This window comes from Salvelinus namaycush, chromosome 4 (assembly GCF_016432855.1).
Source record: "Salvelinus namaycush isolate Seneca chromosome 4, SaNama_1.0, whole genome shotgun sequence".
NCBI classification, from domain to species: Eukaryota; Metazoa; Chordata; class Actinopteri; order Salmoniformes; family Salmonidae; genus Salvelinus; species Salvelinus namaycush.
The window spans coordinates 27,019,999-27,031,185 of NC_052310.1; the positions used below are offsets into that span (position 1 = coordinate 27,019,999).

The 11,187-nt window shown below is 42.0% G+C and overlaps 1 protein-coding gene across 2 annotated transcripts; it reads left to right on the forward strand.

Moving 5' to 3' along the window:
• Nucleotides 1-4,892: 4,892 nt before the first annotated feature.
• LOC120045562 (epithelial membrane protein 2-like) lies at nt 4,893-10,945 on the forward strand. Of its 2 annotated transcripts, none has more exons than XM_038990466.1 (5): nt 4,893-4,996; nt 7,695-7,777; nt 8,306-8,408; nt 9,234-9,374; nt 9,463-10,945. In XM_038990466.1, exons 2-5 carry the CDS (start codon nt 7,700-7,702, stop codon nt 9,624-9,626), a joined length of 486 nt encoding a protein of 161 aa, XP_038846394.1. In that variant the 5' UTR covers nt 4,893-4,996; nt 7,695-7,699; the 3' UTR covers nt 9,627-10,945. The 2 variants fall into 2 exon arrangements, with proteins under 2 accessions (XP_038846394.1, XP_038846393.1); XM_038990465.1 differs by lacking the exon at nt 4,893-4,996 and adding an exon at nt 5,134-5,327.
• The last annotated feature ends 242 nt before the right edge of the window (nt 10,946-11,187 follow it).

Here is an 11,187-nt window from a genome sequence, read left to right on the forward strand (position 1 = left end):
TTCCTCTTTTATCAGGCATCTGCATACTAACTACTGTAATATTCAAGAAGGACCCGTAAGTAACAGAGGGATTTCATTGAAACTGAGCATAATGTACACTGTCTAACCGAACCACACTATTCAATAGGCTACATGAAGAGAGTGTACAGGGGAGGAGAGCGGGTTGATGGGCGCGGCAGAGTGATGACTCATTGTGAGTTGCCTAGCTACCAACAGTCAGGAGTTGTTTTCTTTTCAACGTTTCAAAGCAAAAAATATGTATGTCTGGATTTCATTGAGAGAAAAGAGGGAGAGGGGGTGGTAAACGAGGGCTGAGCAGGAAAAGGAGGGACAAAACAGTCAGAGAATGAGGAGGAGGAGGGTAGATCATGTGCAAACTAAGTGAAATGTAGCAATGTGAGATCTAAAAAAAGAGCCACAGGGTGGAAGTGACAGAGAGGGAGTGGATCTAGAATAAAACCCTGACCAGTCACCATGGAAACGGGTGGCTCCACTAAATATCAGGATTTCTTTTGTATTGAATGTAAACAGTTGTTGGAACAACCAAAACAACTAGTGGCTACATTTCTTATCGGTTTTCTGTTACTACATTGGGCTACATGTCCCTTAAAGCTATCCCTGACAGTTGACTTTTTCTTCTTAAAAAAAACAACAGACTGCTTTAAGACCTGTTGGAATTCCCCTTGCAGGGACCCACGTGAAGAAAATACTATAGTATTCTATGGTATAAATACTATAATATTCACTGTAGTGTTTTTGCGGACTTTACTGTAGTATTCACTGTAGTGTTTTTGGAGTATTTACTGTAGTACACTAGTATTTATTATTATTATTAAATATATTTTTTGTACCTTTATTTAACAAGATAAGCCAGTTAAGAACAAATTTTTATTTACAATGATGGCCTACTGGGGAATAGTGGCCTTGTTCAGGTGGCAGTGCCTTGTTCAGGGGCAGAACGACAGATTTTTACCTTGTCAGCTCAGGGATTCAATCCAGTTAACTATAGTATAAATACTGTAGTAAAAGAAAATGGTAGTATAAACTATGGTTATTTATGTAGTGCTTTTGCGGATTGTAGTATACAGTAGTATTTACTGTAGTATTTTTGCGGCCTGTAGTATGTATTGTAGTGTTTTTGCAGACTGTAGTATACTGTAGTATTTACTGTAGTGTTTTTGCAGACATTACTGTAGTATTTAGCTTACTATAGTGTTTTTGTTTTATTATCTTAGACGTGGAGGCTTTTTCCTTCAGGAAACCTACTGGAGAAATACTAAAAGATCACATTTTCCATAACCTTTAGATAGTAGGACTGGGGTCTGAACGGATAGCTCAGAGCTTCTACTCTTTTCTATAACCTGTAGGTAACACAATACTGTATGTGGTCTATACTTGGCATGTAGGTTTCTCACTTATTTCTTGCGGGCATTACTGTAATATTTACTACAGTGTTTTTTGGGGGGGATAATATTGAGTATTTACTATAGTATTCTACAGTACACTTCAACATTATATAGTAAGTACTACACATTATTGAGGGATACTACAGTTATAGTATAGTGTTCTACAGTATAATACAGTTTACTATCATTCTATAGTAAGTACTGTACTATTCTATAGGAAACTGTAGTATATTTTAATCGTGGGGAGCATTGAGAAACCCCAGACGAATCTAAAGGAACCACAGACTGCCATAGTTTTGCCGTTACAGGCCTCAACTGATCACTGTCCCTATGATCCCCAGGGAAATCAGAGTGTTATGCAAAAGTAGATATAATCTCATGAAACCAAAATGATAATGACAGAGCAATTCAAATGTCATTCTAATTCTGGTCACGTATAGGGTAACACAAATCACAGGATGTCCATGTACTCTGCATAATGATATCATTTAGTTTCGAGGCTTACATAAAATCACATTGATGTATATGTCCTAGGACCTAGTCCAACTCTACCTGTTTCTGGCTGACCTATGATGACACCTGGCTGACCTGAATGTTGCTCCACCTTAATTAGGCTCATACGTCTCTTACTTTGGCTGGCTCTCCAGTGGCTTACCAGGTTCACCACATAATCACAGACCCCTACTACTTTACACTTTCCTCTTGAATTTTTCAGCCAGAATTGTGTCCCTGGGATCTCTAATGGAGGGAGTGACCAGATTTAGCAGCCCTCACTACACTAATATGGGTGGTAGCTGCACCTGGGCTGTTTCAAGGGGCTTGATCTTGCTTGTGAATTACTTGTGCATTACAGAGAATAATGTATGTGGAAGGAGCATGCCACAACATGGAGATCATGGGAGTAGCATCCTTCAACTGGCAGCAATGTTCCCTCTAAGCTGTGAGCACGTGTGCAGCTCCTTGGGACTGCCATGCAGAAGAAATATCAGCGTGCAGAGAAGCACGAGATTAAACTTCACTCAACTTTCTAGAGTTTCCCCCCTTAGTTAACACTATAACACTATACATTAGCTGCTACTGTAGGCTGAAAGACAGAACAGCTATTACCATGTTAAAATGTTATGTGATGCATTTTCTCCATTGATTTTGATGGTAGGCCACTCTGGTAGGCCTACATTATGATCAGATAGCCACAGTAGCCTATTTGACCACTGTTAGAACTAACTTAAAGCGGGTACATCCTCAGTGTTCACAGTAAACGCTGAGAACAAATTCTGAAAACAGAATTTTCAAGTTTGCGTTCAACAGACCCAAAATTTGCTCAGTGATGAAAAAAAATGAGGGAACATTGACTGGCAGGCATAGAATTAGACAGTCCATTTGCTCCAGGTGCTATTCCCTGTAGGATAGGGAGCTCCTTTCACCTTCCACTGTGTGTGTTTGTGTGGCTATGACATTAATCTGAGGGCCAGAAGGGTGTGATCGTGTGTGTGTGTTACAACGGCACTATGACGTCAGTGTGTACCTTACCTGTATAGGAAACCAGTCAAGCGACAAGTGGGAGTGAAGGGATGAGTGAGGGATGAGTATCCCAATAGCCTCATCCCAGTTAGCCAACAGTGGGTAGGGAGAGAGTTTCAACACACTGTTTTTGATACAGGCTATTATCTGTTCTGACTCATTAAACAGTTTTCTTTAAAATTACCCAGCAAATCCCCTACATAGCCTAGCTGTCTTTCTAAATGTAAACCTAGCAATCAGACATCCAGGACAGTCATGTTGCTGTAGACAGACTCAAACAGGCAGAGACCGGGGAGAATAACACAGTTAACCACAGCAGATAATTTTACCATTGTAAAGCGACGTGCTTATGGTCACGCTTACTCCCCTTGGCATGTGGACACTGGAACTGTTTCACACGGCCGTGTGGAAATACTCTGTCAGTGAGCGGCCCTGGGAGCTCCTCAGCGTTGAGTCACAAGCGGCATGGTCTTTCTCAACGCTCCCAGAAGTAACCCACGCATTCTAACTTCTCATCCCACACAAGGCAAGGCGAGCCACAGCCACGCTGTAGACCCACCTTGGATCTGCCTTGAATATGAAGGAGCGAACACGTTCTTAATAGTGTACATACAACACTTCAAACAATATCACAACTGTTCCAGTCTGCCTTTATGTCACGTGTCAAACTCATTCCACAGAGGGCCGAGTGGCTGCAGGTTTTCACTCCACCTGATTGATTAATTAAGGTCACTGATTAGTAAGGAACTCCCCTCACCTGGTTGTCTAGGTCTTAATTGAAAAGATCAAAACAAACCGGCAGACACCTGGCCCTCCATGGAATGAGTTTGACACCCCTGCTTTATGGGCTCTGGTTTTTCCCGTTTTGATTAAGGAAGGGAAACGAAGGGCTGATTGTTGATGAAACGATCCCATTGGTCCTCTCAAAAGCTACACAGGCATGTTATTTGTTAATTTCACTGGGGCCCTGCCCAGCTCGGGACCAGCTTCCATAGGCAGACAGAGGCAGCAGGGATATATAGTAGGCCACACTGTACCCAAGCTAGCTTACCTCACCTGTCAGGTAGGTGGGGTCGATACACCCTGGGAAGAGGCAGGCTAGACAACATTTCTGTATTCCCATGCCTTTTTCTATATTTGAGGCTCAGTATTTGAGTTGCCTGTCCCCCTAGGGGCTAGGGTGTATCCTATTGGCTTTGTGACAGTCACAGCCTTAGTGTTTGGTGTGGGGAGTCTGCATTCCTTGACTTTGACCCAAGTGAGGAATGCTGTTTGTGGAACCGTATCCACCAATAACCCAGTATGTGACGTGCCCGGTGGATAATACTTTGAGGTCTGAGAGTCACTTGGCCAAACATGTCTGAAACCCTATCATTACCCTGTGACATCACCTGAGGCTGCTGAAGCACTCTGTATGTAGCACATTACCTCAGCAGAGGTCATCAGAAGTAGGTTTCTTTCACCCTACTTATATTGTCAGACTATTGTCCTAGATCACAGGTGTCAAACTCATTCCACGGGGGGCCGAGTGTCTGCGGGTTTTCGCTCCTCCCTTGTACTTGATTGATGAATTAACATCACTAATTAGTTAGGAACTCCCCACACCTGGTTGTCTAGGGCTTTATTGAAAGGAAAAACCAAAAACCTGCAGACACTAGGCCCTCCGTGGAATGAGTTTGACACCCCTGTCCTAGATAGTGCACTATATCTATCAATCAAGTGTGAATATAAGTTGTACTTGTGGGAAACCGGTTTCTCTCACTCGTTCTCATGGAAACACACAATCTCTCTCTTTCTCTCTCTCAGGCTATGACTTGCACTTGTTATCTCCTCCTCTCCCTCCCTCCCAACCAACTACATTCCTTCATCCTGACTATCCTCCCGGAGAGAGAGCTTTGGAGGGGGAATGGAGAGAGTGGGTGGGGATCAGGCAGAAACACTACACCCACCACGTCAGTGTGTGGAGATACAACAGCAACAATGTGGTCGCTCTGGCTACTACTGAGTCTCCATGGCAGCAGGGATTTGAATTCATGACAATATTTGGGGAGTTCCCCAAACATCAGTGGGTGAGTCAGTGTGCTTCCTCTGAGTACTCATGTATATAATGGCCTAAATAGACAGTGACAAAGACATAGCTAGAACATGAAAAACAAATACTCCACCACAAAGTTGTTGAAATAGTGGCTTTTGGGTAATTGCATGCATGTGAGACAGAGAGAGGGAGAAAAAAGGAGTGAGAGATTTTGGTGGGGTGTGGACTCGGAAAAGAGGGAGGGAAGTGGGTGGAGGTGTGGTTGTGAGTGTTTGTGCGTTCCTTGGCGGCGAGGGCTGAGTCGGACATTTGGAACGTAGAGAGCAGAAGGAATTGGGCTTCAACAGAAAGGCTACCATCAAAAAGTAAGTTGAATATTTGTGTTCTCTTTCAGAACTCTCAACTCTTTGACATGCTCTTCGTGTGTTTTTTAAATGATAATAGCCTATATAATAGCCTACATAATAGCCTATATGCCTGCCTTCTATTTTATTACTCTCAAGACTAATAAAATTGCACACAGTCAGTAGGGGTGTGAATTAATTAGAATTGTAGCTAGCACGTCTTTTTTAATGCAAATGATACTGGTAGTTTATTCCTTTGCCAGGTAAGTTCAGTGTGGGCGTGTTCAGGTAATTGATCAGGTAGCTGGTTCTGAAACAAACATTACAAGGTGAAAATCCAAATGCACTGCAATTCTGAAACTTTAAGTATACATTTAGTTAAAGTTCATAATGTACACGCTTTAGCCCATGAAACCTATCCTGTAATTTCTGGTAGGTAACTGAGTGCATGATGGAACTATGCTCCATCCTAGAAGGCAGGGAGTTTGTCATGAATTCAGTGTTTACTCTCTGTGACTCTGGCAAACTACTGAGGTTGGATAGGGTGTACTTTTTATTTCCTTCACATAACAGAACAGGGCTAAACTTCCCTCAGCGGCTGTCAGCTCAGACAGTCAGAGGTTTAATTGTCTAAGACTAGCTCGAGTTCCCTCTTTATTTGTCTCTTCAGCACTTAGATGAGAAGCTCTCATATGAGAAATTACACAGACCATCTTTTGTGTACTCAAATATTTACACACAGTTGAGCTAACTAAGAAGTACTTGTTCCCAATTACAGTCATTTTGAAGTGTACATGAGCGGGAAACAACTTGGGGTGGGTCAGTGTTGATGTAGATCACATGTCTGGACCCAACCCAGACCAGCCCTTTATCCCAGAGAGGTTCTCTGCATTCCAGACTGGCTCTCGCCTCACTCTCTCCACACCCACCAGATCCCAAGCCGCTCTATTGCCAGTAGTAGGGGTGGGAAGGAACTCTAAAGTGTATCCGTGAGTTGTTCTCACAATAAGATTGTATTTAGGAAGAACAAGCAATCTTGCCTTCTCTCTACTGACAATGGCCATTCAAACAGTCATTCAGCTTTTTTTGTATTGTTTATGATCTTTACTGAATGAATAAATCAAATAATGGCCATTGTAATTGGTGAATTGAGATTGTTTATCAATATTTTGAGTTGAGCTGCCTAGCTAATCTGAATTGGTTAAGGCAGGGGTTCTCAAAGTGGGGTCTTTCAAACCCACTAGCAATGGCTTGCAGTGGGTTCGCAGCCAGATCTCAAAATATATATAAAAAAAAATGTGTATATATATATATATATATATATATATATAACCAACTTTTAACAAAATATATATATTTATATTTAAAACATAAATTGTATTATATGAATATTACTAACAACAACAGATGTAAAAATATAACAAAATGTCCAAGGGATCTGTGGAGTAAGTTTAGGGGTTGTAATACAACACAAGGCAATATTATTCATCTACAATATGTTCTTAACTCCGGGCAACATGGGCCTGGGAAGCTCACATGGATATTGGTATCCACAATACTTTTACATAAATGCAGTGTAATTTAATCTTTAAAACTGAAAAGTTCTCTCTCTGCCACATCTAACTTGAGTTGTGTTCTGATTATGGGGGGGGGGGTACGGTACATGATGAATTTACTATCACAAAAGGGTTCCCCGGCCCCATGAAGTTGAGAACCCCTGGGTTAAGGTGTGTGTATGTGTTTATTTGGGGGAGGTGGGGCAGGCAGGGGAGTAGGTATTTTGTGCAGTTATTTTAAGGAGTGGCGGTTTGTTGCAAGCTGCAAACAAGTTACAACTCATCTCCTGCTGACATTTCCCTCTTTATCCCTCTGATTTTCTCGCTCTCTGTTTCCCAGGCCTATCACTACCTGGCTTGACCAATCACTATGTCCTATCTCAAATCTCTTCCTCTGAATCCTTTAGATTCATTTTGTATCACGCCTCCCTCCATTTCTGTTAGTGTGTGTGGCTATAACCCATCAGGAGTTATAAAGCCACACCCCGAGGGGGTGCAGACTCATAGACCTTCCATCATTAATGACTGCCTGTTTCAAAGTGCTGAAGCCAAGCTTCACAGTGCAGCCTTTGTCAACATCCATATCTAATAATATTTAATAATACAAATACATGAGATTTAAAGCAACTTTCAAGAAACCAAAGGACACTGTACAGCAAGAATACAAAACAATAGAGTATCTGATTCCTGTCACTCATGTTAAGCCCTGTGACAGTGTCTGTGTCCCCCAGTCTCCCTTTGTTTGATATGGTATAGAACGAGGAAGTGTTCGACCAACTTTTAACAAAATATATATATTTTCTCCCTCTCCCTTGTTCTGTCTTTCTCTCAGTCATCATGTTGGTTCTTCTAGCCGGAATCTTCCTCCTTCACCTCACCAGCATCATCCTCCTCCTAGTGGCAACTATCGACAATGTAAGTAATCCCCCACTTAGCTCTCTTCATGTTGACATAGCCCTGTGGAGCTACACATGAGTGCACATCTCTTTCACTATGTCTGTGGGGTGTTGAATCAAAAGATGAAAGCATGCTATGTTAGCCCTCATTGGCTCAGGCCTTTGGTGCTGTTCTGTCAGTGTTCCACTTTGGTATTCTGGACTACATTTCTGAGCTCACTCTCACCCCTGAAAGAAGATAGGTGACAAACAGGTTGGCCAGTGTTTCATCACTCTGAGTGTGTGTGTGTGTGTACCTGTGCTTTATCGTCAACAATGTGGCTGCATATACATGCTCTTGTTCGTGTGTGGGATTCCAGTGAGTGTTAAAAGGACTGTTGTAGTGAGAGGAGCATACCTGGCTGCTGTGGTATGCTGCTACGTTCTACCGATGTACATTCAACCCATTGACTGTTATCCCTGTGCCTGGACATCCAAATGCATCTTACAACACAACACATGAACCTGTGGATGTCCATTGACTATCTCTCCTCTCTGTCCTGTCCAGGCCTGGTGGATGACAAAAACCGTGTCCACTGATGTGTGGGCCAGGTGGATACTGACCAATGGAACCTGGAGCTCCAACGATCTCCCCGGCCACTACCATCAAGGTAAGCCTGGGCCATACTGAACCGCTGGGCTAAAATGTAAGGAAACATTCTCTGTGGAAAAAAAACAGCACTGCAGGGAATTAGCATTGCTCCTGGATATACAGTATATGTAAATATCATCCTACATGTGAATTAAATGTTTTCTTTATGTCTCATGTCACCCCAAGATATACATTTTTGCAGCACAGAAACAGGAACAGTGTAGTTTCTCCAGGATGTGGGTTTACTGAGCTGGAGGTTTGGTTGAATTCAGGGTAGAGCTCCATAACAACTGTCAGACTAAGCCTGTCATCTAACCTGTCTCTGTGTGTCTGTTCGTGTGAAGCATGATTGATCAGTAAGCACTCTATTGCCCAACGAGGGAGAACAATGCCATTTTCTCATAGAGGAAACTGAACAGAGGGTGTGGCAGGATCGGAGACAGGGTTGGGGCTGGTGGGGAGGTTCAGATTTGCTTAAGTACGTACACTGAAAGTGCATTACAAATACATTGAGTCTGTGTGTAGACCTTTAGTGAATGTGTGGTCAAAAGTATGTATGTATGTAGCAATGTTGTATCTCTCATAAAGTGTTTTATTTGATTGCTGAGAAACCCTTTTACAACCTATGAAATGAACTCGTCTTAAATCCTCTCATAAATATTCCTTAGCACACAATTTTCCAGATTAAAATACTTTCATTGTGTCTCAAAAACAGAACTGCCCCTTTCACCTCTGCATTCCAGAGTGTGACACAACACTGTTTCGTTAATATGGTGTTAATTTCTGGGTGTGTCTGTTCTGTAAATAGTCCTTACTCAGTGTCTGTCTCTGTCTCCCTCTACAGAATACCTCCAGGCAGTACAGGCTAGCTCCATTCTGGCCTGCATATTCTCTTCCCTTGGCCTGTTTGTGTTTGTGGGACAACTCTTCACTCTGTCCAAGGGACAGAGATTCACCTTCTCTGGCATCTTCCAGCTCCTAGCCTGTAAGTATTGCCCTAAACACTTTCAATCTTCAACCTGTTAAACAACTAGTTCTGTCTTTGCTTGACGTTTGTCCCTCCCTCCCTCCAGGCCTGTGCATCATGATCGCTGCCTCCATCTACACAGACATCTTTCACAATAATGAATCGGATGGTTGGTATGGCCACTCCTTCATTCTGGCCTGGATCTCCTTTGCGTTCACCTTCATCTCCAGTATAATCTACTTTGTCCTGCGAAAGAAGACCGCAAACTAGAAGCAGAAGACTAGCCCAAACCCAAGGGACAGGCTCAATATCTTAAGATCTGATCGTTTTTTGTACAATTAGGTATGGATATGAGTGTGGGATACAAAAGGGGAGAGTTGTTATCCACATATTTTCTGGCTTGAATTTTGATTCATGTATCTCTTTTGGTTCCCACTGAAGTGTCTAAACATATGGATTTACATTGTAATAACTTACCTGTCCTGCCCACATAGCTATAACTTACCTGTCCTGCCCACATAGCTATAACTTACCTGTCCTGCCCACATAGCTATAACTTACCTGTCCTGCCCACATAGCTATAACTTACCTGTCCTGCCCACATAGCTATAACTTACCTGTCCTGCCCACATAGCTATAACTTACCTGTCCTGCCCACATAGCTATAACTTACCTGTCCTGCCCACATAGCAATAACTTACCTGTCCTGCCCACATAGCTATAACTTACCTGTCCTGCCCACATAGCTATAACTTACCTGTCCTGCCCACATAGCTATAACTTACCTGTCCTGCCCACATAGCTATAACTTACCTGTCCTGCCCATATAGCTATAACTTACCTGTCCTGCTCGCATATTACCAAGTCCATGTTTTCAATATAACGTGGGACAACATTTTCAAAGTTAATGAAACTTTTATAGCCCTCATTATATTTGTTGAAGGTATAGGGGAGTCAGAGTATAGACCGACAGTATCTCATTATTTCAGAATCATAGTCCTGAACTATTCTTGCTTACATTTGATTTATTTCTCAATTAGGCTCATAATAAAACAATGCCAAAACTCTCAAAACCAAATAGAAGAATGAATTGACTAGAGTGCCGCAAACAGAATCCAATTTCGGAAACTGTCAACGATCATTACCCCGTTTGACTTACAGCCCTACTATAGTGTGCTGAATAAGACAAAGAATATCATGTATTTGCCAATGTCCATACATGGAACATTAGTACTAACCTCACTGCTAACTGGACCCCTCCCCTTTTTAGTTATGTAATTATTTTTGCCAATTATTTTATGCTTTGTACCATTAGTCTTATAGTGTAGATTAACTTCCATTTGTCTGAATCAACCTATCCCCCAGACACACCCATGGACTGACAGACAAACCAACAGACGGATAGATCTTGAGTGCCTTGAAATCTGACAGAGCATATTTGCTCGCTGCACATTGAGATATATGTGTAAATATGAACATGTTTGGTTCCACATTATGCTTTGTATGTCTAATGCAATTTTATTTTTGTTACTATTTCTTATCAGTATGATAATGATAATAATTTGTAATTAAACCTGATTTAAATGAAATTTCTCCTGTCATTGCTAAACAATTCAATATGAATCATAATCGGTGAAGGAGGACAGATTGCAGGAAGATGAATGATACCTAGTCACTGGTAGAGGGACACCACAGTGAAACTGACAGAAGGCATACTAGTCTGTGAATGAAATCACTCTGCACATTTTCACCAAGTTTTATTGACAGCATGCATACAAGTAGACAGAGAGCTTCAGACTACTTCACACTGATTTGCTCTGTCAAAATCCAA

Coding starts and splice junctions, on each gene's coding strand:
- LOC120045562 (XM_038990466.1), top strand. CDS start 7,700: ATGTTGGTTCTTCTAGCCGGAATCTTCCTCCTTCACCTCACCAGCATC. Junction 7,778..8,305: donor TAGTGGCAACTATCGACAAT/GTAAGTAATCCC, acceptor TGTCCTGTCCAG/GCCTGGTGGATGACAAAAAC. Junction 9,375..9,462: donor CATCTTCCAGCTCCTAGCCT/GTAAGTATTGCC, acceptor CCCTCCCTCCAG/GCCTGTGCATCATGATCGCT.